We start from the raw sequence: 27,596 nt of genomic DNA on the forward strand, positions 1-27,596 counted from the left end.
CACACCCACAATACGTACGCCTCCCTCACCCAACGCCGGCGACAGGAAGTGATGTGGCTGTCCTTCACACTGTCTCAATTACGTATGCATGCATAAACAATTAAGCCTGTCTGGCTGAACATGGAAGCCATCGTCATGGCCATTATACGTCCAACCAGCCCCAGGGGGTGAAGAATGTGGCGGCATGTCACAAGTGTACTCATGTGTGACTAGTAGTGAGCAGGAGGACCGTGCTGGCAGTGCCGGGAATCCATATTGCGAGTCCACGCTAATTTTGCTGACACCATCAGCTTCCCTCTCTCGGGGAATCCCCTTTGACATTGCCGCTAAGGACCCGCCGGCTGCACTCTTGACAAACACAGCATGTGGAAGATGGCGTATGCACACAAACACAAACGGCCTTACCGGTGCCGCCGTACTTGTCGGACATGTTGATGTCAATGTGAGGCGTAAGGGCCAGCATGGTGCGGATGACATCATCGCTGCCCTTCCCGGCGGCCCACATGAACGCTGTCCTGCCCTCCAGATCGGGCTCATCCTTCACTGATGGGTGCGAGAGAAACACACCTACTGTCTCCTAAAAAACACAAATGTTGGATTCAGTGATTTAAATCAACAATTATTTATACAGTTTTAATTGTTTGGATCCGTTTCTGGTCGTCTTGTGTTTTGTTCTCTGTGTGCTCGTTTGTGTCCTGAGTCGCCCTGTCAAGTGAACCCTGTAAGAACCGCTCAGAACATCTGGTCTTACTCGCTAGCATTAGCTTACAGCCAGAGATGGACATAACTTTGTTCTTCAAACAATGGGAAGGAAGAAAGTGAGTGTGAAGGACAGTGCTGAAAATATGGAGAAGCCGCTGATGGTGTGTTTGATGGAAAAGCAAAATCTCGAAGGAGATACCGTAGAAGTACACTCGCCAAGGTAAATGCTGTACATTATTATTATTATTATATTAGTTCATAAAACTACTTTAGTTACTAGTACTACATTCTATTGTATTGTTTTTATACAATATTTCTTATCTAAAAGTTTGTTTTCTTTTTAAAAGGCATCTTACATGTTAAAATTGTGCTGTTTAGGGAGTGCCGACCACCAATTAAATAGATTTAAATTCAGTTCAACGGGGGCACTGATTTGAGATACAAGTGTGTTGAGTTAAGAGCTCTGTCACAGAACCAATTAAGCTTGTAGGTTGAGGTGAAACTGTACGACCAAATGGTTTTGGTACATAATTCAATACATATATGAATAATAAAATACATTTTTATTTGTATTGTGTGTCTGTGTTTTTCCAACATGGTAGTATCATACATATCTGTGAAACTTAGACAATGATGTACAGAACACCATTGCTTTTCCTTAGCCCAGATAAACATTGTTTTTTAATGTTTAGGTGTTAATGACGGTTTTTATTTAGCTTTTCTGTACTTAAATCCTATTTCCTTTGGGTGCTTTCTTACAATTCGCTCACAGACGGTGACTCCAGTTTCCGACCATTTGTTCTTTTGTTTTGCTGTGTACAAAATGAAAAACAATTTTGTACCCAGTGGCTTACATTTTCATAACCCAGTAACATTAAAGACTTTGGTTATATCATGCTTTTCTATTGGGTAGATGTGTGGTTTCTGCATGACTCACAGCGTTGTTGCTCTGAGCACCGTAGTGCAAGGGTGTCGCTCCTTGGCTGTCTGAGGGAATGGTGCCTGACGTGTTCCTTTCCAGCAGTAGGTGGACAATTCTGGCATGGCCTGCAATCAAACAGGAGAAAGAGAAAACAAAATACTCTTTTGTGAAAGTGAAAGAACGAAGCCAAAAGTGTGTGCGTTTATCTTCAAGTCCACAATGGAGTGTAAAACCGATATCGTACTGAATTAAAGGAGACTTTCAAAAGGGGAGACATCATTGGGAAAATGTGAAATAGCAGCCACAGTTATTTCATAACTTTACCATTGGTTAATTGTGTAGAGTACGGCTGTCATAACTTTTCTACTTAATGTTGAAAGGATGCGCTAGGTCTCAGGCTGTTGCATTTAGATATGTGTGGAAATTTTCAAATTCACTTGTTAAATCACAACTTTTTTCTTGTAAAATGACCTTCTTTGTAAATAATAAAAACACATTTATATCATTTTTGTGTAGCCTTAAAACAAAGTAGTTTACTGTATGTACACAGGTAAGGATGCTCAAAAAATAGATTCACAGCCAAATCACGATTTTTTTCAATTCCGATTATGAATCGATTCATAATTTTTAAGAATCGATATAAGGGGAAAAAAATAAATAAAAAATAAAAAATATATATATATATATATATATATATATATATATATATATATATATATATATATATATATATATATATATATATATATATATATATATATATAGTCAATCAATCAATCAATCAATGTTTATTTATATAGCCCTAAATCACAAAAGTCTCAAAGGGCTGCACAAGCCACAACGACATCCTCGGCACAGAGCCCACACAAGGGACGTCGATGTGAATGACTATGAGTCGTGTTCAAAAGTTTATATACACTTGTGAAGGACATATCGTCATGACTGTCTTGAATTTCCAATAATTTCTACAACTCTTATTTTTTGTGATAGAGTGATTGGAGCACATAATTGTCTGTCACACAAAACATTCATGAATTTTTAAAAAAAATGAATTTATTATGGGTCTGCTGAAAATGTGACCAAATCTGCTGGGTCAAAAGTATACATACGGCAACATACATCATCAATTTTGGTGATGTAGAAAAGTTACGATCAAATCAAATTAACTTCATGGCATGGCCTCTTAACTTCATGTAAGTGATTATGATTGACGACACCTGTTGACTTCTCTGAGCCCATTTAAATAAGGCTCATGTGATGCAGTCATTAGACTCGGTTACAAACGGGACAATGGGAAAGTCAAAGGAACTCAGCACAGATCTGAAAAAACGAATCATTGAATTGAACAGGTCAGGAAAGTCACTTGGAGCCATTTCAAAGCAGCTTAAGGTCCCAAGAGCAACTGTGCAGACAATTGTTTGTAAGTATAAAGTTTTGTCACTGCCACGATCAGGAAGAAAACGCAAGCTATCCCCTGCTGCTGAGAGAAAATTGGTCAGGATGATCAAGAGTCAACCGAGAACCACCAAAAAGCAGGCCTGCAATGAATTGGAAGCTGCTGGAACACAAGTGCCCGTGTCCACAGTCAAACTTCTAAAGTTTGCTGCTGATCACATGGACAAAGATAAGACCTTCTGGAGGAAAGTTCTGTGGTCAGATGAAACAAAAATTGAGCTGTTTGGCCACAATACCCAGCAATATGTTTGGAGGAGGAAAGGTGAGGCCTTTAATCCCAGGAACACCAAGCCTACCGTCAAGCACGGTGGTGGTAATATTATGCTCTGGGCCTTTGTTTGCTGCCAATGGAACTGGTGCTTTACAGAGAGTAAATGGGACAATGGAAAAGGAGGATTACCTCCAAATTCTTCAGGACAACCTAAAATCATCAGCCCGGAGGTTGGGTCTTGGGCGCAGTTGGGTGTTCCAACAGGACAATGACCCCAAACACACATCAAAAGTGGTAAAGAAATGGCTAAATCAGGCTAGAATTAAGGTATTAGAATGGCCTTCCCAAAGTCTTGACTTAAACTCCATTGAGAACATGTAGACAATGCTGAAGAAACAAGTCCATGTCAGAAAACTAACAAATTTAGCTGAACTGCACCAATTTTGTCAAGAGGAGTAGTCAAAAATTCAGCCAGAAGCTTGCCCGAAGTGAATGGCTACCAAAAGCGCCTTATTGCAGTGAAACTTGCCAAGGGACATGTAACCAAATATTAACATTTCTGTATGTATACTTTTGACCCAGCAGATTTGGTCACATTTTCAGTAGACCCATAATAAATCCATAAAAGAACCAAACTTCATGAATGTTTTTTGTGACAAACAAGTATGTGCTCCAATCACTCTATCACAAAAAAATAAGAGTTGTAGAAATTATTGGAAACTCAAGACAGCCATGACATTATGTCCTTCACAAGTGTATGTAAACTTTTGACCACAACTGTATGTATACAGTATGTAGCTAATATTATTATTTTGTTAAGAAGCAATTTTTAGAATAAAAACAATCAACTATTGTTGATATCATTATTGATACTGTTTTTATTAATTTTAGGTTTTCTTTTTTTGGTTTGTTTTTCTTAGAATTGTATTTATGCAGGTGTATCTTCTATTAATTTTCTACCGACAGCTTGTCTTTTATTGGTCTGGGTATTGATGTAAAATAAAATTAGTGATTAATGAGTTAAAATATGATTAGTGCTGTCAAATAATAACATTTTTAAAATCAGATTATCACACTTTTGGATTCAGATTAATTATCTTATTACTCAAAAAATATCCCAATATTCGTGCACAAATGCAATTTTATTTTCAGAATGTCATACAGGAGCATTTTTACAGCTTTTTTGAATGCACATCATTTATTTGCTCATAACTTGCTAATAGTTTTATCTTAAGTACCATCGGGGTTTAGTCAGTCTCCTTACTCATCGTTGCACTGATGCATGCATTGACCTGATCACTGACGTATAACAATCCGTGCCACCAATTCAGGTATGCAGCTTGTTAAAAGGAACATTTACAGTAAAAATAAATGTTGTGATTAATCTGCATATATACCGTAATTTCCGGACTATAAGCCGCTACTTTTTCCCCTCGTTCTGGTCCCTGCGGCTTATACAAGGGTGCGGCTTATTTACGGCCTGTTCTTCTCCGACGAAGAGGATTTCGGTGGTTTTAGTACGCAGGAGGAAGACGATGACACAATGATTAAAGACTGACTTTTCATATACCGGTAGGCTGGTTATTTTGATAACGTACAGGCGAGCACTTTGTATTACTTTGCAGCGTTGTATTATTTGTACTCTGCACGAATGCTGTTCGCCATGTCAAAGATGTGAAAGTTTGATTGAAAGATTTATTGTTAATAAATGGGACGCTTTGCGTTCCCAAACAGTCATCTCTGTCCCGACAATCCCCTCCGTGGTAGCAGGAACCCCTATATACTACGCTAATTACACATCAAAACCCTGCGGCTTATAGTCGGGTGCGGCTTATATATGGAGCAATCTGTATTTTCCCCTAAATTTAGCTGGTGCGGCTTATAGTCAGGTGCGGCTTATAGTCCAGAAATTACGGTAAATGATTAATGCAATCTTTTTTGTGATTAATCACATGGGCAGCACGGTGGCAGAGGGGTTAGTGCATCTGCCTCACAATACTAAGGTCCTGAGTAGTCGTGAGTTCAATCCTGGCCTCGGGATCTTTCTGTGTGGAGTTTGCATGTTCTCCCCGTGACTGCGTGGGTTCCCTCCGGTTACTCCGGCTTCCTCCCACCTCCAAAGACATGCACCTGGGGATAGGTTGATTGGCAACACTAAAATTGGCCCTAGTGTGTGAATGTGAGTGTGAATGTTGTCTGTCTATCTGTGTTGGCCCTGCGATGAGGTGGCGACTTGTCCAGGGTGTACCCCGCCTTCCGCCCGATTGTAGCTGAGATAGGCTCCAGCGCCCCCCGCGACCCCGAAGGTAGAAAATGGATGGAAGTTAACTTGTTATTTTTGACTTCCCTAAATGAAATGAAATTAAAATGTTGTGCTTTGTCACCTATGTTATACAGTAGTTTGTATTTGCCCGTCGATGTTTTTCAGGCCTTTGACCAGCTAACAAATCGGCAAGATTGTATTATCCATTATTCATAATTAATCACTGACATTTGTGAGATGCACACATGAACTAAACTAATGTCTGATAACTGACATTTTGCATTCTCACTTTGATGTGTCATGGAGGATAAACCTTTTAAGCCACAATGACGACGTCAAATGATGTCTTCATTATTGGGTGTGGAAGATGTATGTCTGCTTACCGAGAAGGGCGGCCCAGTGCATTGGCGTTCTGAAGAGGTTGTCGTACGCCGTCACGTTACAGCCCTCGTAGGACGTCAACACCTCCACGACTGCTTCGTTGCCATCGGCGACGGCAAAGTGCAGGGGTGTCCGACCTTCGTAGTCCTGCCAGTTCAGTAGGGACTCGGTGGGGGCTGCTTCCTGCACACGCACGCACACACACACTGCTAGCATACATGTAATACAGATATTCTCTATGTGACTTACTGATGCAAAGATGCAGCCATTGTTTTCCCAACCAATCTTGCTCAAATGTCACACAAGTGCTTGCCAGTTACCTAAAAGTGTATACCACATGATTTGCCTAAATACCCTTAACTTACAGTCTGTGTTTTGTAGAGCGCATTGAGCTGTGTGAGAACTTTCAAGTCAATCCGACCTACAGGGTTTAATAACAGCGCCACCAGGTGGTGTATTTGTCAAGAGTAATAGCACAAGCAACACAGTGAGGTGCATTTTTGACACACTTTCATCCTTTTGTTTGCAGTGGGTCAGGAGAAGAAAAGTTACGTCAAAGTAGAGCTGCAGCTATCGATTATTTTAATAACTGACTAGAAACTGACTAATCAAACGATTATTTTGTTTGATTAATCAAGTAATTGGATAGAACACACTTTATAGCAGGAATGTCTTTCTGGGGCAAACCAGGCTTGCTGATGAGAGACGGCCTTCACCTTAACCAGGACGGCGCCATCATCCTGGCTAGCAACATAGATTTCTGTTTGAGTCACACTTGACTAACTACACTAGAACAAGCCCGCTCACAGGCAATTATAGAGTCTGCTAGTCCGGGTGAGGAGTCAGTTAAACTAGAACTAGCCAGCGCCAGACTGGATAATCCCTGCACACATAGCAATTATCTTAGAATAATACACAACTCACATAATGTTTTTTCTGTAGTGACCATGTCAGAGGTGGACATGCATTCTACTGAGGTGGCAAATTATGATGCGTTCAGTTTATCGCAGCATCAAGCAAACAATCTGAAAATTCCCGTTATATCAATTCCTAGATATGGTCAAAATTATGTAAAGTGCACTACGGATAATAAACGCAACATTATTAATATTGCTACTATGGATAATTTCAACAAAAACTCCTCAAAACAGCCCACTACCTATAATATGGGCTTTTGTCTTCCAAAACGTTAATAGTTAATGAGGTCATTAGAGACAACAATCTTAACGTCATTGGTCTCAGCAAAACCTGGCTCAAACCAGACAATTTTTTTGCGCTGAATGAGGCATCTCCTCCTAACTATACGAATGCGCATATTGCCCTCCCCTTAAAAGGGGTGGGGGTGGGAGGTGGGGGGGGTCGCACTAATATACAATGAAAACTTTAACCTTTCCCCTAACCTAAATAATAAATATAAATCATTTGAGATGCTTACTATGAGGTCTGTCACACCGCTGCCTCTCTACCTGGCTGTTATCTACCGCCTCCCAGGGCCCTATTCGGACTTTATCAGTGAATTCTCAGAGTTCGTTGCTGATCTAGTGACGCACGCCGACAATATAATTATAATGGGGGACTTTAATATCTATATGAATGCGCCATCGACCCTCCGTGCGTGGCGCTCCAGACTATAATTGATAGCTGTGGTCTTACACAAATAATAAATGAACCCACGCATCGTAAAGGTAATACGATAGATCTAGTGCTTGACAGGGGCGTCACCACTAGGGATGATGTTTGATAAGAAATTATCGAGTTCGAGCCTATTATCGAATCCTCTTATCGAACCGATTCCTTATCGAGTCCAGATAGGTTGTTGTAAATGGAAAAAAACACACAATATTTGGTTTAACAAAAGCTCACTTTTATTATATAAGAAAAAAATAAAATCTAATAAATAAATAAATATTGACTGTTACCCCCCTAAAAAAATAAAATAAAATAAATAAATATTGACTGTTGTTACCCAAAGTATATTAAGTGGGATTTTTCAGAAAAACAAATATATACAGTATCACAAAAACAACCTGTCTCTGTGATCACTATAGGGGTATAAATATTAATATAGTGTTAAATAAAATCAGTACCTTGGGCACAAAACTTAAAATAATACAGCTCTCCAAAAAGTGCACTTCTGCTGCTATTTGACATAACTGTTTGTTATGATGCTTTGACATTTTTGCACTTTATTTCTTTATTGAAAGAAAATTCTATGAAGAGAAAAGTTGTTTGCAAATGTGGTTACAATGCTAAAAAATGAAAATTCAAAGCTAAAAAAATAAATACACTTTATTGAGTTAACATTATTTATTTATAGGGGGAAAGGTGTGATTTTATGAGCTAGGAATATAACAACTACACTACCCAGCATGCAATGGGAGTGACGAGCATGCGCGGTAGCCTCGAAAAGTGTTGTTGCATGTCGCCACCCGGCAGCTAAGAATGAGTTTATGAGCACGCTGTGAAAGTAAACGTCAAGAACTCAGCCAACACGCCTCGTCTGCATTATTTATAATTAGACAGACAACACATATACAGTGTGATTTTGTTTTGTTTACAAGGAAAGAAAAACAAAAGTTAAAAGGGAGATGTGCTGCGGTTGCTTTAAGAACGTTGCGACAGCTGCCGTAAGGAGGTACGTTGCTAGCCTGGTTGCTATGTTTCCGGCTGGTCGTAAAAGTGTTCGTCATGTGTTTGTACCCTGCTCAAATCTCTCAGTAAAGTTATTCATTGGATTATACCTTTTTGTTTTGAACTTTATTACACCTTGGAGCGCGGTCCATTGTTTTTCCTGCTTTCCCTATCTGCGCCTAATGACTAAGCTATGTGACGTAAATTCTTGTGATGTCTCAAGGGGCATTCTGGTCGGGACGGGATTCGTTCCGAGGGATTCGAATAAAGAACCAACTCTTTTTCTTTACTATAGTGGTCTCGATAACGGGTACCGGTTCTCAAAAAGGGATTCGAGTCCGAGGACTCGGTTCTTTTCTTATCGAACAACCGGGAAAACCGGTTTCGAGTATCATCCCTAGTCACCACCTCCAAAGTTATGATACTCCCGTATACTAAAGTAATGTCTGATCATTACCTTATAAAATTCAAAGTTCTGACTCATTGTCAACAAGCTAATAATAATAATAACTGCTATAGCAGCCGCAACATTATAGCTGCCACAACGATGACTCTTGCTGGCCTTCTGCCTTCGGTAATGGAACCATTCCCAAATTATGTGGGCTCTATTGATAACCTCACTAACAACTTTAACGACGCCCTGCGCGAAACCATTGATAGTATAGCGCCGCTAAAGCTAAAAAGGGCCCCAAAAAGGCGTACCCCATGGTTTACAGAAGAAACTAGAGCTCATAAATTATCATGTAGAAAGCTGGAACGCAAATGACGCGTGACTAAACTTGAGGTTTTCCATCAAGCATGGAGTGATAGTTTAATAACTTATAAACGCATGCTTACCTTAGCTAAAGCTAAAAATTACTCAAATTTCATCCGCCTCAACAAAAACGATCCTAAATTTTTGTTTAGTTCAGTAGCATCACTAACCCAACAAGGGACTCCTCCCAGTAGCTCCACCCACTCGGCAGATGACTTTATGAATTTCTTTAATAAGAAAATTGAACTCATTAGAAAGGAGATTAAAGACAACGCATCCCAGCTACAACTGGTTTCTATTAACCCAGATACGACTGTATATACGACGGATACTGCCCTCCAAAATAGTCTCTCTCTTTTTGATGAAATAACATTAGAAGAATTGTTACGGTGTGTAAATGGGATAAAACAAACAACATGTTTACTTGACTCACTTCCTGGGAAACTTATCAAGGAGCTTTTTGTATTATTAGGTCCATCAGTGCTAAATATTATAAACTTATCACTTTCCTCTGGCACCGTTCCCCTAGCATTCAAAAAAGTGGTTATTCATCCTCTGCTCAAAAGACCTAACCTTGATCCTGACCTCATGGTAAACTACCGGCCGTTGTCCCACCTTCCGTTTATTTCGAAAATCCTCGAAAAGATTGTTGCACAGCAGCTAAACGAACACTTAGTGTCTAACAATCTCTGTGAACCCTTTCAATCCGGTTTCAGGGCAAATCACTCTACGGAGACAGCCCTCGCAAAAATGACTAATGATCTATTGCTAACGATGGATTCTGATGCGTCATCCATGTTGCTGCTTCTTGATCTTAGCGCTGCTTTCGATACCGTCGATCATAATATTTTATTAGAGCGTATCAAAACACGTATTGGTATGTCAGACTTAGCCTTGTCTTGGTTTAACTCGTATCTTACTGACAGGATGCAGTGCGTCTCCCATAACAATGTGACATCGGACTATGTTAAGGTAACGTGTGGAGTTCCCCAGGGTTTGGTTCTTGGCCCTGCATACGCAAATACGGTGTTAGCTTTCACTGTTATGCTGATGACACCCAACTCTACATGCCCCTAAAGCTGATCAACACGCCGGATTGTAGTCAGCTGGAGGTGTGTCTTAATGAAATTAAACAATGGATGTCCGCTAACTTTTTGCAACTCAACGCCAAGAAAACGGAAATGCTGATTATCGGTCCTGCTAGACACCGACATCTATTTAATAATACCACCCTAACATTTGACAACCAAACAATTACACAAGGCGACTCGGTAAAGAATCTGGGTATTATCTTCGACCCAACTCTCTCGTTTGAGTCACACATTAAGTGTTACTAAAACGGCCTTTTTTCATCTCCGTAATATCGCTAAAATGTGTTCCATTTTGTCCACTAGTGACGCTGAGATCATTATTCATGCGTTCGTTACGTCTCGTCTCAATTACTGTAATGTATTATTTTCAGGTCTCCCTATGTCTAGCATTAAAAGATTACAGTTGGTACAAAATGCGGCTGCTAGACTTTTGACAAGAACAAGAAAGTTTGATCATATTACGCCTATACTGGCTCACCTGCACTGGCTTCCTGTGCACTTAAGATGTGACTTTAAGGTTTTACTACTTACGTATAAAATACAACACGGTCTAGCTCCATCCTATCTTTGCCGATTGTACTGTACCATATGTCCCGGCAAGAAATCTGCGTTCAAAGAACTCCGGCTTATTAGTGATTCCCAGAGCCCAAAAAAAGTCTGCGGGCTATAGAGCGTTTTCTATCCGGGCTCCAGTACTATAGAATGCCCTCCCGGTAACAGTTAGAGATGCTACCTCAGTAGAAGCATTTAAGTCCCATCTTAAAACTCATTTGTATACTCTAGCCTTTAAATAGACCGCCTTTTTAGACCAGTTGATCTGCCGTTTCTCTTCTTTCCCCCCCCCCTCCACAGGGGAGAGGGGGGACACAAGTCCGGTGGCCATGGATGAAGTGCTGGCTGTCCAGAGACGGGACCCGGGGTGAACCGCTCGCCTGTGCATCGGTTGGAGACATCTCTGCGCTGCTGACCCGTCTCCGCTCGAGATGGTCTCCTGCCGGCCCCACTATGGACTGGACTCTCACTATTATGTTAGATCTACTATGGACTGGACTTTCACAATATTGTGTCAGACCCACTCGACGTCCATTGCATCCGGTCTCCCCTGGGGGGCGGGGGTCACCCACATATGCGGTCCTCTCCAAGGTTTCTCATAGTCATTCACATCGACGTCCCATTGGGGTTGTGAGTTTTTCCTTGCCCTTATGTGGGCTCTGTACCGCGGATGTCGTTGTGGCTTGTGCAGCCCTTTGAGACACTTGTGATTTAGGGCTATATAAATAAACATTGATTGATTGATTGATGTCAAACTCCTTTTCATTGAGGGCCACATCGCAGTTATGGCTGCCTTTAGAGGGCCGCTTGTAACAGCAAATATTATAGGAATTGGCCTATGCATTTAAAGGCCTACTGAAACCCACTACTACCGACCACGCAGTCTGATAGTTTATATATCAATGATGAAATCTTAACATTGCAACACATGCCAATACGGCCGGGTTAAATTATAAAGTGCAATTTTAAATTTCCCGGGAAACTTCCGGCTGAAAACGTCTAGGTATGATGACGTTTGCGCGTGACGTTAAGGGTTGAAGCAGAAGTATTGGGCCACATTGTATCCCAATACAAACAGCTCTGTTTTCATCGCAAAATTCCACAGCATTCTGGACATCTGTGTTGGTGAATCTTTTGCAATTTGTTCAATTAACAATGGAGACTGCAAAGAAGAAAGCTGTAGGTGGGATCGATGTATTAGCGGCTGGCTACAGCAACACAACCAGGAGGACTTTGAGTTGTATTGCAGACGCGCTACCATGAGTACAGCTTTGGCTTCCAAACATTTGATCGTTTGCCCGTACGTGTGTGTCGCTATGTGCATTTCACGTATGTAACTTTGGGAAATATATGTTTTTTGCCGACTCTGATGGCGACCGGGGTGTCGTCGAAAGCTACAACGCCCGCCGCCACGCCTCTGTCCTCCCCTTGACTTCCTCCGTCTCCGGGCCGCCAACCGCACCGATCTTCGTGGTGAAGTCCTTCGTCGTGCGTCGATCGCTGGAACGCAGGTGAGCACGGGTGGTGATGAGCAGATGAGAGTTGGCGTAGGTGGAGAGCTAATGTTTTTAGCATAGCTCTGTCGAGGTCCCGTAGCTAAGTTAGTTTCAATGGCGTCATTAGCAACAGCATTGCTAGGCTTCGCCAGGCGGTACAGCATTAACCGTGTGGTGACAGGTCCAGAGTTTGGTAGTATTGTTGATCTTCTGTCTATCCTTTCAGTCAGGGGCTTATTTCGTCTGTTTCTATATGCAGTTAAGCACGATGCTATCACGGTAGCTCCGTAGCTAAAGTGTTTCGCCGATGTATTGTCGTGTAGATAAAAGTCACTGTGAATGTCCATTTCACGTTCTCGACTCTCATTTTCAAGAGGATATAGTATCCGAGATGGTTTAAAATACAAATCCGTGATCCACAATAGAAAAAGGAGAGAGTATGGAATCCAATGATCCCTTGTACCTAAGTTACGGTCAGAGCGAAAAAAGATACGTCTTTCACTGCACTCTAATCCTTCACTCTCGCGTTCCTCATCCACAAATCTTTCATCCTGGCTCAAATTAATGGGGTAATCGTCGCTTTCTCGGTCCGAATCGTTCTCGCTGCTGGTGTAAATAATGTGCAAATGTGAGGAGCCCTTCAACCTGTGACGTCACGCTACTTCCGGTACAGGCAAGGCTTTTTTATCAGCGACCAAAACTTTACCGTCGATGTTCTCTACTAAATCCTTTCAGCAAAAATATGTCAATATCGCGAAATGATCAAGTATGACACATAGAATGGATCTGTTATCCCCGTTTAAATAAGAACATTTCATTTCAGTAGGCCTTTAATTATCATACATATTTTTAAATATACTGAAACAAATCTGTAGATTTGAAATAAAAAAACTGGAAACTCAGCCACCAGAATTTAACTGTAAAATATAAGGTATTTTTTACAACATATTTTAGTAAATGGGACAACAGTTTCACTACTTTTTTACAGTAAAAACCTGGCAGCTTTGTTGTCAGAATTTTACTATTAAATTTATGGTGGTTGTTACAACATATTATTGAAAATGGAAAAACTGTACGACTTTTTTTTTTAAATTCTGGCAACTGAGCTGCCATTTTTTTTTACCATAAACAAACAGTGGAACTGTTTTTTTTCTCCCAATTACAGTAATACACCGTAAAAACAACAATCGTAGATTTTACGATAAAACACTGGCAGCTCAGTCGCCAGAATTGTATCATTAAAATACAGTGGTAGAATTTGTTTATCTGTTTATATTTTCGAGTCACTTGTGTTTTCAGCACCTTTTGAGTTTGTGTGTTTCAGTTGCCATGACGGCAGATTACACTCACCTGCCTCTGGTTAGTGCTCGGGACGCTCACCTGTTTCCCGGGCACTAATCAGAGAGCTATTTAGTCTATGCCCTGGCCTCACTCGGTCTGGTGGTCTTGTTTGCTCCCATGCAACAAGTTTCGTTCTCGTTTATGCTCCTAAGTCTGTATTGTTAAAAGCTCCTTTCGGCTATCCTTCTTGTTTTTTGTGCCGTGGGCACCACGCAGCATAGTTTTGTCTGCAGCCAGAATAAATATTTCCTTCTCACCTGCAAGCCGCCTCCTGACATCCCTGTGCATCTTGAAAAGACGACCTCCGGCATCACAATGCCACGCCAGCGTAACAGAAAACCACCAGCATACAGTCTTTTCGTGGAGGATCCCGGGACGTGGCTGGTTTTGAAGGCGATGGAGACGGAGACTCTCCGGTATTCCCCCTTGGAGCGCGAAGACTTAATGTGGGGCCCTAACTGTTCATTGGTCCCAATCGACTCCATCCGCTCACAGCCAGCCCGGACGCGTCAGCGAAAGCGGAAGTCATCCAAGAAGGCTTCGGCTCGCGGCAGAGACGCGCCAATCCCGCAATCTCCTCCTCCGGAATGCAGCACGCCACAACCTGCTTCGACTTCTCCTATGTTTGGTAATCCAATCGATCACTTTGCCAAACATTTCACTGCATGGGCGGTCGAACAAATTCCCTCTCCGCCAGCGTCATCAAGGGAAGACACTGAGCAAGATTTTTTCACAACTTCATTGTGTCATCCGCCTCCAAAGGACTTTAATCCCACAATCGAACATTATCAGAATTTTTTTTTGAAATTTAGATCTTGTCAGTCCCAACCGCCTCCGAATTTTCAAGCTCTGCCCCCTATGGCTCAAGCTCCGCCCACTTCTCTGTTTTCTCCCTCCTGGTCTTCCTCACAATCTGCTACTGGGGTAGCTCAGTTACTGCCAGCTGAACTTCCACGCCCTGTAAGACCTTCTTTGCCTGCAACTGAAGCCTTGGACGACACTCCTTCAGCTCAGGCTTTGGATGACTCTCCTCGACAGTTCTATGTTGGGGTGTCTAATAGACTTTTTGGACAATCGAGAAGGGACAAGTCTACCCCCTGCCTTACCCACACCTAAAGACTGTTCCAGATAGCACAGGAGGCGTCTGGTATCCGCTTCTTAGGGGGGGGGCTAGTGCTGGGAGCTGTGCTAGTAGGGTGGCACAGCTGCGCCCAGCCAGGCAGCAACCTCCGGCCCGGCCACCACCACCAATCTTTCGGCATGCCAAGCCGCAACCCCCAGCCAGGCCTCCTCTGCCAGAGTCACGGCCAGTACTGGCTCCACGACTGGTTCCAGCACCAGTTCCGGCACCTCGGCAAGCACCAGTTCCTGTTCCGGCATTTTGGCAAGCATTAGTTCCTGTTCCGGCACCTCGGCAAGTTCCAGTTCCTGTTCCTGCACCGAGGCAAGCTCCAGTTCCTGCTCCTGCACCGAGGCAAGCTCCAGTTCCTGCACCGAGGCAAGCTCCAGTTCCTGCACTGAGGCAAGCACCAGTTCCGGTACCGAGGAAAGCACCAGTTCCGGTTCCTGCTCCACGCCTGCTTCCTTCGCCTGCCGCTCAAGCTCCTGAGGTGCCTCCATCTTCATTGTCTTCGGCGGGCCCTACCATGGCGCCGCCACCTTCCTCGTCTCCGGCGGGCCTTCCCACGGCGCAGCCACCTTCCTCGTCTCCGGCGGGCCTTCCCACGGCTCCGCCACCTTCCTCGTCTACGGCGGGCCTTCCCATGGCGCCGCCACCTTCCTCGCCTCCGGTGCACCTTCCCACGGCGCCGCCACCCTCCTCGTCTCCGGCAAGCCTTCCCACGGCGCCGCCACCTTCCTCGCCTTCGGCGGGCCTACTCACGGCGCCGCTCTCGTCCTCATCACCAGCATTGTCACTTCCGCGACCTCCAGCTGGCCGGCTGCGCAAGCGGCCATCAGGCACCTGCATGCGGCTCTCTCAGGGGTCAATTAATGGACGCCAGTGGCGCAAACAGCAGCAACGCCCAGGACGTAGGCGCAGAACTCTGCGGCTGCTGAACTTCTGGCACTACTCACGCCCACCTTCTCACTCATTCGTGGCCGTTCCGTGGTCGCCCGCCTCGCCTGCGGCAGCGGTGTTCCATTCGCCGCCGCCGCCGCCACCTGAATCTTCCCCAGTGGATTCGGGGACACTTGGCCTGGGGACCCACCACCAAGTCCTCCCTCCGCCCTCCCTTGACTCTTGAACGGTCTCTTGTTTTTTTTCTTCCAAGGGACATCTGGAATCTGTCCTTTAAGGAGGGGTACTGTTATGATCCGCTGCCCGGATCATAGTCTGTTTATGTTTTCGAGTCACTTGTGTTTTCAGCACCTTTTGAGTTTGTGTGTTTCAGTTGCCATGACAGCAGATTACACTCACCTGCCTCTGGTTAGTGTTTGGAACGCTCACCTGTTTCCCGGGCACTAATCGGAGAGCTATTTAGTCTATGCCCTGGCCTCACTTGGTGTGGTGGTCTTGTTTGCTCCCATGCAGAAGCTGGTGGTTTTCTGTTACGTTGTCGTGGCATTGTGTCTTTTCAAGATGCAGAGGGATGTCAGGAGGCGGCTTGCAGGTGAAAAGGAATTATTTATTCTGGCTGCAGACAAAAATATGCAGCACGGTGCCCACGGCATGGAAAACAAGAAGGATAGCCAAAAGGAGCTAGTAACAATACAGACTTAGGAGCATAAACGAGAGCGGAACTTGTTGCATGGGAGCAAACAAGACCACCAGACCGAGTGAGGCCAGGGCATAGACTAAATAGCTCTCTGATTAGTGCCCGGGAAACAGGTGAGCGTTCCGAACACTAACCAGAGGCAGGTGAGTGTAATCTGCCGTCATGGCAACTGAAACACACAAACTCAAAAGGTGCTGAAAACACCAGTGACTCGAAAACATAAACAGACTATGATCCGGGCAGCGGATCATAACATAATTGTTTCAATATACAGTAATATGCTGTAAAAACCACCAACATTTTTAATGTAAAATCTATTGTCAATTTTGTAATTTGATGGATAACTTGTTATGAAATCATAAGTCAAACAGATATTAAATTATTTATTTTTATTTTAACAACGTTTTAGAAAGTATAAATGTTTTTCTAATGATAATGAAAATAGTAACAATAATATTATACATAATTATAAAATAATTATTTTTTAATACATATATTTTATGCATATATACTGTATGTAATATAATATATATATATAATATATTAGAATAATAATACATAATTTATAAAATAATCTATTAATAATCAATATTACACTTTTAACATGTGTGTTATAATAACATGTTTTAAAATTAATAATAAAAAAATCTTCGCTGTTTGCCACTTCACAGATCATTGCACTGACAAATTATTACTCTCATGTGCGTTCTTTTGCAGAAGCCGTGCGGATACTATGTAATCATATTTTTAAGTTCTGGGCACTCAATGTGGTCTGGACTTTTGTCAATTTTAATACTGTAATCACACTCATTAAATGATTAATCAAATAATTATTGCATTCCTACATCATAGGGGTCCTAATTTTTCTCATATATATCAATGAATGAAGAAAGATGTTTACTGTGAATGGGTGTGTGTGTGTAATGTGTACCAGTATACAGCGGACAGTTTGCGTGGCGCTGGCCTCTTGACTGTGCGCGGCCCAATGCAAGGGGATTTTGCCCTCGCTGTCGGGAATACCTATGTTGGAGTCGTTCTTGATGAGGAGGCGAACATGTTCCGGTCTGTTATAAAACGCCGACCAATGCAGGGCAGTTTGCTGAAAAGAGAGCAGCACAAACAGGACAGATAAAAAAGGAAGAGATAAAGATGACAAATGGAGTCGAGAACACAGAGACTCGTTGTGGGCCGTTGGCTTTGAGCTTGTGTATTACGCACAGAGAAAAAGCCCAGTGTGAAATCAGAGGGCAAGTGGCAGCACAAAGCTCGTATTGAGAGGCTGAGCCTAGAAGTGACCCAGATGAAGCTACTGGCATATTGAATGTGCTGTCATCTGACACGATGATGCATTTTGGATTATTACAAAACTATCAAGTGATGTCAGATACACCTCAGCACCAACACACAAGGGAGCCTCTTGTCTTTGCGGCCACGGTTACTTCAACCCTTTTTACTGTGGCATGAGTGTGTCTGTGCGTATTCCTTCAAATTCTTTAACCACTTATACTATGTGGGAGATGCGCAGTGGACGCTATCTGGGAAAACAGTGTCAACAATTCTATACGCAAGCATAAAATTCCTCTGAGGTCAAAGAATTATGATTTTCTAGGAAAATACGCGTGTATAGGGCAAATGCTGTCATGCATGGTGTCATTAAAACGTTTTCATAGATGCGTTCTGCTTTTTCTTTGGCTTTTTGGTGATGCCACCACAGAAGAGTAAGAGTGAAAATGTGAAAAAACAGAACTTAAGGCCCAATCCCAATGTTCACCGTCAATTACTTATATTTACCAATATTTTGGTACCAGTACCAAAATATATGTATTATATTATAATGGGGACAACAAAAAATGTCATTATTGGCTTCATTGTAACAATGAAGCTTATGATAAAACTTATGATTACACATAAGTTTCTTCCATACATCCATTTTCTACCGCTTGGTCACAGTGGGCTGGAGCCTATCCAAGCTGTATTTGGGCGGAAGGCATCTACACCCTGGATAAGTCGCCACTTATCGCGACTTATAGATAGATAGACAGATAGACAACATTCACACTCACATCACACATTATTTTCTTATTGCACTCAAACAACAATTTTAGAATATTGGAATTAAAATGAAAAGGCATGAAACACACTGGGCTTTTGTTATTTCAATCTAAGAACAATTTACAATTGTACATATTACATATAGTCTGCCATAATCTAGAATTAGGTTAGTATAAAATAGAAAGCTATATTGACATTGTATTAACTGCTTCATGATTTATGGTTGCCAATTTTGATCTAAGCTTTAAGACAAATAAAAAAATAATAAATACCAAAAACAATACTGTAACTAAAACTACAAAGTAAAGAAACACTAGTAAAATACACACTGTTAAAGATAAAACACAAATAAATAACTGAGAATTTGTTACAAAATTCAGTCAAGTCACTTGCATTGGCTTACGCTACGTGGACTGATTTTGACTGCGTTAATAATTGGCAACAAGCCAACCAGCTGTGTGCGCGTCTATATATTGATATGTGCACAGGGGGAGCTGTTAACTGCATTACCTGTCACTCATTAAACTCCTAGTGCGGATCTGAATGCTTGGTATTTAAATATGTACCTAAATTTGAAGCAAAGGTGGTAATGCTGTAATGCCACCTTTGGCGAGGCATGTTTTAAAGCACTGCAAGCGGTGCTTCTGTGTTTAAAGTGTCACCTTAATCTGTAGTTTTGAAGCCCAAATACCTCCATATTGCGCTTCAGGCACCTTCTTTATTAACCAGTAGAATTGCCGTTTTTGCCCTTCTTCCTCTCCACACTGTTTCTGCTTGTATGTGCTGTGTGTGTGTGCTTGTTGACACCCATACGCCCTGGCTCAGCAACGTCACCACTGCACGGCAGCATAAATGGATGAAAAAAAGTACTGGTATTTTTTAAAGGCAGTAGTAACTTTTTAAATTCATTAGTGTCGCGGTATTTTATTAGTAGCAGTGTACCGTACAACCTTAGTCCGTCCATTACACAACATACCTGGCAGCAATGTAGTTAACAGCTGAGATTTTTTTGTTTTTTTATCATTCATCATGCTTGAGTTGATGAATAAACGGAGAAGAAGCCGCTATTGACGACTGTTGTCTCTTGTGAATTTTTTGAAGGTATGCAACATCAATGTTTTCAGATTCTCAAGCTTTTCATCAATATTTTAGCCTAACATTAGCTAGCGTGGCAAGCATTACACACTAATGTGTAATATATTATACAACTTATGCAGTCTTACCCTGCCTGGGCAAGTCAGCATCTGAAATCCCTTGTTTTGAAGGGCTAGATTCATCATCATCATCATCATGGAAGCCTTGAAAACGAGAATCCTTCCTCCTTTATTACCATATTTTCCAGACTATAAGGCGCACTTAAAATCATTTTTTTCCCTCAAAACTCGACAGTGCGCCTTATAACCCGGTGTACCTAATGTAAGGAATAATTTTGGTTGAGCATACCCACCTCGAAGCTATTTTATTTGGTACATGATGTAATGATAAGAGATACATGTAGACTGCACTATTATGGGTCCCAAGTAAACAACACCAACATTTGAAATGTTAAATTGAAAATATAGAACATTACACACGGCGCTCAAAAATCTATCAAAATGTTTTAGTACGACATTGGTAAGCTATGAAGCCGCACCGCTTGAAGGATTGTCGGCGCATTAAACATACGAGTATTATTATGGTGTGTGTATAAGGTAAGACATATCTGGCGTATTGTTTCGCAATATTAAGCAAAAGCAACTTTTCTTACCTTCTGGTACCTGCTGATGTGTATTTGGGATCTGCGTAAATCCTGAAAAATTGCGCGTGTCCGCAAGTCGATAATCTTCTTCTTTTTCTCTATCTTCTTGTTATGGGACATTCATCCTCCGCTGTTGCCATTTCTAATAAAAAGTAGTGTAAAGTTCTTACTTATATCTGTCAGTAAACTCGCCATGAAAGCGCTAAAACATACCGACGTAGTGAGTTTATATTATTCACCCAAGGAACTTCAGTTATTAGAGTTCCAGTCAGAAGGTTTTTCACAGGACACATTGCTCCTTTATTGATTTAAGTAAAGTCTGAATGTCATTAAAACAGTTAGCTCCATCTTTTGACGCTTTTTCCACTCCCGTCCTTGCACGCTACACCGCTACAACAAACATGACGGGGAGAAGACGCTGCCGAAGGTGACCCGTTTAAAGAAGACCGCCCACAAAACGGCGCATCCGGAAGCGACTGTCAGAAAACGGCTCGAAGAAGATCTGTAAAACATAATCTATGCAACATTTTGACCAAAGAACCACCATTACATGTTATGTAGACCACAAGGAAGTGTTTTACATTTACAAAAAAATTATAATAATATGACTCCTTTCTTGCGCCCTTTTAATCCGGTGCGCCTAAAATATGACAAAAGATCAAAAATAGACCATTCATCTGCAGTGCGCCTTATAATCCGGAAAATACGGTAATCATTCCTTCTCCTTCTGGACTCTCTGAGCTAGCTGGATTCTCCGTTTGTGTGCCTCTGGTGACTGTGGAGTCCAAGGTTTGTGTGTGAAAGGCCTGGGCCTGTCTTGGCACGGACGTGTTGGAGGTGGATGGGGAAGCAAAAGACGTTGATGTCTTTGTTGGCGTTTCTTCTCTGCTGCTGTGCTCGCTTGGTCTCAAGTTTCTGAGCACCAATAGGAATTGTGCCACGCCAGGCTGAGCGGTCCACTGCTAGGGCCTACCAGTTGTCCAGGATGACCCTGCTCTTTTTTAGCAGTTATTTAAATGGGTCTTTCATCTGTCTCTTGGGTCCCCCTTGCAGCCTAAAGCCACGGGCCAGTTCATTAGAGTCTTTTGGGTAGGAATGAGTTTTCCTAATTGTATAAATGACAGAGGAAGCACGACTGGTTCTTGGCGATTATCGCTTCCATGCTTGGGAGGCCGGCATGAGTTAGAATTTTATTTTTAGTGGCGCGATCTTCCCAGGCAATTTCGCTGATTGCCTGCAACTTTTGCTGGTGAAACATATCCAGAGTCCTGATGTTTTTCCAATAGAGGTTCCAGTTCTTTGACCCATGCAGAAGGGTTGGAATCACAACAGCCCTGTAGACACAAATCTTGGTTTGCGTGGACAAGCCATGTTGTGAGAAGACACGGTGGTAGAGCTTGCCAAAGGCTTGATGGGTAGAGCGAATCCTGTTCTTGACATCCTCGCTAGGGTCATTGTTGTTATTGATCATAGACCCGAGGTAGCTAAGTCTGCTAACCAGCTCTACTGAGAAGCCTATCACACAAGGCTGGAGAGCATGCACAGGGTGGGATTGCGCCAGGAGTTTTGTCTTTCCAACATGGAACTCCAGTTCTGCACTCTCATATGCTTCCACACAAGCATCAGTGGTCTCCTGTAGTTTAGCAGGGGAGGAGGCAGGGGCACAGCTGTATTCAACATATTGGAGTTTAGATATGGTTACCTCAATGTCTTTCATCGGGCCTTCAGCACCGCAGGTTAAATAGACCACTATCCGTCCAATCATATCTAATACGCACTCCAAGATGAGGGTGAGAAGTATTGACACGCAAAACACAGCTGCAAGATATAGCAAGAAAAGGGTCGGCGCAAGCACACATCCTTGCTTGAAACCTGTGGAAATGGGGAATGAAGGTGAAACAGAAGCACTGTGGATGACAGAGCCCCTCATATCATCGTGCAGACCCCGCACTAGTTGGACAAAGTGTTGGGGGCAGCCAAACTTCACAAGCACTCCCCAGAGGACAGCACAAGGGGCGGAATCAAAAGCCTTATACAGGTATAAAAAAATAATCGTCATGTTCCCCAGCTTTTTCAAGCAGCTGGCGAGCACATAAGGTCATGTCTGTGGTTCCAGGGCCAGGTCGAAAACCATACTGAGAATCTGGGAAAACTGATTCACTGAGGTCAATGAGTCGGTTATGGAGGATTTTGGCAAAAATCTTCCCAGAGAAGGAGCGCAGGGAGATGCCACGGTAATTTCCACAGGCAGAGCGGTCACCCTTCCTGGAAATGGTCACGTTGCTTGCATCTTGTAGATCCATGCTTGGATGCCTACATTGACAGGAAGAGGAGATGGATTTTTCTCAGGAGACAATCCCCACCGTGTTGGGTAAGCTCAACTTGTATGTTATCAGGGCCAGAGGCCTTATTGGGCTTCATCTGTTTAATCGCTCCCCGAGTATCTTCAAGAGAGGGCAAGAGACTCATTCACGATTTGATTGGATGTTGAGGGATCTCACGGATGAAGTCTTCCGAGGCTTGGGAAGGCCGGTTCAGGAGGTCTTCAAAGTGCTCTTCCCACCGGGCAAGAATAGCGTTTTCGTCTTTCAGGAGTACCTGACAATCAGCAGAGCTTAGAGGATGCAAGGAGGAATGTGTCGGTCTATAGATGGCACGGACGGTTTGGAAGAAGTTCCTTGTCTCGTGTTGGTCGGCATAGCCTTGGATCTCCCTGGCTTTCTCAATCCACCATTCGTTCTGGAGCTTCCGGATGGCGCGCTGAGCTGTAGCTTTGGTCTTTTGAAATGTAGCCTCCTTGCTTTTAGATGTTTCCCATGCTAAGCAAGCCTTCCTTTTTTGAGATCAGGGATTGCGAGGTTGTTCTCATCGAACCAACCTTGATGGCACCATTTTACAAGGCCTATGGTCTCACAAGCAGTTGAGTTGATGGCATTCTTGATGGCACACCAAGAGGCTCTGAAGTGTCATGGCTGACATCCTGGAGACTTTAAAGGCCTACTGAAATGATTTTTTTTTATTTAAACGGGATAGCAGATCCATTCTATGTGTCATACTTGATCATTTCGCGATATTGCCATATTTTTGCTGAAAGGATTTAGTATAGAACAACGACGATAACGTTCGCAACTTTTGGTTGCTGATAAAAAAAAGCCTTGCCTGTACCGGAAGTAGCGTGACGTGGCAGGTTGAAAGGCTCCTCACATTTCCCCATTGTTTTCAATGCACCGAGAGCGAATCGGACCGAGAAAGCGACGATTACTCCATTAATTTGAGCGAGGATGAAAGATTTGTGGATGAGGAACGTTAGAGTGAAGGACTAGAGTGCAGTGCAGGGCGTATCTTTTTTCGCTCTGACCGTAACTTAGGTACAAGCTGGCTCATTGGATTCCACACTCTCTCCTTTTTCTATTGTGGATCACGGATTTGTATTTTAAACCACCTCGGATACTATATCCTCTTGAAAATGAGAGTCGAGAACGCGAAATGGACATTCACAGTGACTTATATCTCCACGACAATACATCGGCAAAACACTTTAGCTACGTAGCTAACGTGATAGCATCGTGCTTAACAGCATATAGAAACAAAAGAAATAAGCCCCTGACTGGAAGGATAGACAGAAAATCAACAATACTATTAAACCATGGACATGTAACTACACGGTTAATGCTTTCCAGCCTGGCGAAGGTTAACAATGCTGTTGCTAACGACGCCATTGAAGCTAACTTAGCAACCGGACCTCACAGAGCTATGCTAAAAACATTAGCTATCCACCTACGCCAGCCAGCCCTCATCTGCTCATCAACACCCGTGCTCACCTGCGTTCCAGCGATCGACGGAAGGACGAAGGACTTCACCCGATCATCCGTGCGGTCGGCGGCTAGCGCCAGCTGGCGCCGGCTATCGCATCTGCTATCCAAGTCAAAGTCCTCCTGGTTGTGTTGCTACAGCTAGCCGCTAATACACCGATCCCACCTACAACTTTCTTCTTTGCAGTCTTCATTGTTCATTAAACAAATTGCAAAAGATTCACCAACACAGATGTCCAGAATACTGTGGAATTTTGCGATGAAAACAGAGCTTTTTTGTATTGGATTCAATGGCGTCCGAATACTTCCGTTTCAATGATTGACGTCACATGCATACGTCATCATACATATACGTTTTCAACCGGAAGTTTAGCGGGAAATTTAAAATTGCACTTTATAAGTTAACCCGGCCGTATTGGCATGTGTTGCAATGTTAAATTTTCATCATTGATATATAAACTATCAGACTGCGTGGTCGGTAGTAGTGGGTTTCAGTAGGCCTTTAAGACAGAAGAGAAGGGAAGTGAGCTGTGGGGCCTGGATCTTTGAGTGCAGAGACATCAAACTTATTTCGAGGAGGTTTGCATGCAGTCTGGGTTTTGGCTTTGGGCATATTCGCAAGGAGGAGAAGATTGGATGATGGTCAGTCCAAAAATGATCAGCCCCTCTAAGGGTCTTGGTGATCATAACCAAGCCTTTATCTTTCTTTTGAATTGTGACAGTTTATCAGGTGCCACTGGCGTGAGCGTGGTTGCATCCATGAGCATTTGTCTCTGGTGCTAAGCCTGAAGATGGTGTTGGTTATGCAAAGATTAAATCCTGCACAAAAACGGAAAAGCAGCAAGTTGTTGGCATTGTAACTGCCAATACCCTGGTTCCCAATGATGCCATGCCAGAGTCGATGGACTTGTGCATTAAAATCTCCCATGAGAAGCAGTTTGTCATGCAAGGGCACAACAGAGAGGACTGTCTGAAGAGATGCGTAGAAAGATCCCTTCACATCAACATCTGAGTCCAGAGTGGGGGTGTAGATACTGATGATGGAAACGTATCTGTGCTGGAGAAGGATGCAAAGTGCTGATGTGCACAGGGAGGAGGTTGTGCATCCTCACGAGAGAGTTGCGGATGGCAAATCTGACTTTGTGGTTTTTCCTTTCCAAAAAAACATGTATCCTGCCCCGGTTTTTGAGATTTGGCCTTCATCAGCTAGACGTGTTTCACTCAGGGCTGCCACATCAATGTTGAACCGGGCTAGTTCTATTGCAGCAAGAGCAGTTTGACATTCTGGCCGACTACTGTTGTCACGGTCCGTGAGGGTGCGAACGTTCCCAGCGATGAGACGAAGAGATTGTGGTTCCAGGCTGTTGTTTTTTTGTGTTCTGATCACAGGAGGGGGTGAGTCTGCTGGGTGCAGTTACCCAGCCAGAACATTGGAGGCATCGAGAGTGATTGGCCACACCTTTTCTAGGGCCTTCTCCGAATTGGAAGGGGGAAAGCTACGGCTAAAAATCCCTGCCCTGACACAGAAACAGCTACCGAAGGATGACTTTACCACTATGTTTTTCAACCCTGCAACCTTCTTGCGTCTGCCGCCAACATGTGGGTTCTGCCAATCACAGCCGAGACAGATGAGTATGAAAAGATGCCCACGAATGATCTGATGCAGCTTGGATAAATAGCAGCAGCGCAGTTGGCAGAGAGGAGATCACAGAAAGCCCATATCTAAATAAGTTAATGTCACTTATTGAGAAGGTCCTGTCGACGTCCAACACGGATTTAAGGACACATATTAAGGACAAATTTCCCTAATAAAACATAATTATCGCCAGCTAATCAACAGTAATCTAAAACTAAATGAGGATTTACAACCTTATACTTTTGAATCTAAATATAATGCTGCTTAAACAAGCGAGCATAAAGGAAGAGTGAGACATTGGAGCAAAATCAACCGGAAACATCCCCGGCCAGCTGGACCAGACCAGCAACTGTCCATCAAGTAAGTCACTTTAATATCGATTATGATGCCCGCAGCACGCCATGCATGTTAGTACAACTACAGTAGATACACTGTCAGGCTAACACAGCTGTGTACAAACAAAACATGAAATATGGGCTAATACTTTACAGATACTGTAATATGGTTGTTCATGATTTTCAGTCAGTACAGATTGGTGTTCTATCGCAGTGTTGTGCTTTACAAACTCCAACGCGTTTCGTGTTGTTGTAGAAACTAGCTTATCTCTTGCCGTCGCTTTTATGGCTAATACCGAAGCACGTCAATGTGTTACTACGATAGAAAAAAAGTTCCTCAGTGTTCGCTCTTACAATAACAATGTCGCTACAGTTTGGTTATTATACGGGTTACGGAATGTAAATGGAGTATTGTTGACGGTTTTTGAATGGATTTTAGTGATTTAGAGGTAGAATTGATTAATCCTATTAGCTGTGTTGCTAGCCACTGAGAACGAATCGATTTTTATGTTAGAAAGCAAAAAAAACAAAACTCTTGTCTTCTTGTCTCTCATGATTGTGAACGATAGGCAAAATTCCAAAAGTAAGTGCAGTTCCCCTTTAAGCTTTCACACTTTTATTAATATACTCAAGGTTTGTAAGAGTTACATTTGCTGTTGAAAAAATTGTATAAATTTTTTTATTAAAAAACGTGCCAATGCTTCTTCTCCACTTTTTATAACTAATGACATCAAATGTAATTAAAGAGCGAGCAGTTTCATGTTCAATTATTTCCTATTCCAATTACCGTGATCAAGTTTACAGTATTTTTCGGACTATAAGTCGCAGTTTTTTTCATAGTTTGTTGGGGGTGCGACGTATACTCCGGACCGACTTATGTGTGAAATTTTTAACACATTACCGTAAAATATCAAATAATATTATTTATCTCATTCACGTAAGAGACTAGCCGGATATCAGCAATCGTCACACACACGTCAACCAATGAAAATTCGGCGGAGGCGGGTCATGGCAGAATTGTGGGAAAAGAAGATGCTACCTGCTACGGTACTACTTCCACCATTTCAACATTGCCGGTAACTTATAAAAACAAAGGGCTGAACAAAAATGGCACCAAAAAGGAAATCATATGCTGCAGGTTACAAGCTGGAAGTAGTGAAATATGCAGCAGGAAACGGCAATCGAGCAGCAGAAAGAAAGTTTGGAGTAAACGAGAAACTTGTAAGGGACTGGCGAAAAGCGGAGGCTACTATTACTGAAATGAAGAAAATTAAAAAAGCTTCGGGCTAAAAGCTAAGGGGCCACAGCTCGAGGAACGAATTCACAAATGGGTGCTTGAACAACATGCTGCCGGGAGAGGCTTGTCAACCGTACAGTTGCGTCTCCATGCCCAAGTAGTTGCCAAGGAGATGTATATAAATGACTTTGCGGGAGGACCTTCTTGGTGTTACCGCTTCATGCAACGCGATCGCCTCTCTATCAGAGCAAGGACAACCATGTGCCAAAA

General features: G+C 42.8%; 1 protein-coding gene across 3 annotated transcripts in view; it reads right to left on the bottom strand.

Annotated features, from left to right (window-relative positions):
- Positions 1-27,596, bottom strand: part of invs (inversin) — a 95,991-nt gene that overhangs the window by 32,972 nt on the left and 35,423 nt on the right. For 2 of the 3 annotated variants that reach the window (XM_062062887.1, XM_062062886.1), the window contains exons 6-9: positions 17,448-17,615; positions 5,937-6,117; positions 1,640-1,749; positions 406-577 (exon numbers count right to left, since the gene is read on the bottom strand). In XM_062062887.1, coding sequence (XP_061918871.1) covers positions 406-577; positions 1,640-1,749; positions 5,937-6,117; positions 17,448-17,615 — 631 coding nt within the window. The remainder of the gene's footprint in view (positions 1-405; positions 578-1,639; positions 1,750-5,936; positions 6,118-17,447; positions 17,616-27,596) is intronic. The other variant, XM_062062889.1, reaches the window with a different exon arrangement.

Source organism: Entelurus aequoreus, linkage group LG11 (genome assembly GCF_033978785.1).
Source record: "Entelurus aequoreus isolate RoL-2023_Sb linkage group LG11, RoL_Eaeq_v1.1, whole genome shotgun sequence".
Classification (NCBI taxonomy): Eukaryota; Metazoa; Chordata; class Actinopteri; order Syngnathiformes; family Syngnathidae; genus Entelurus; species Entelurus aequoreus.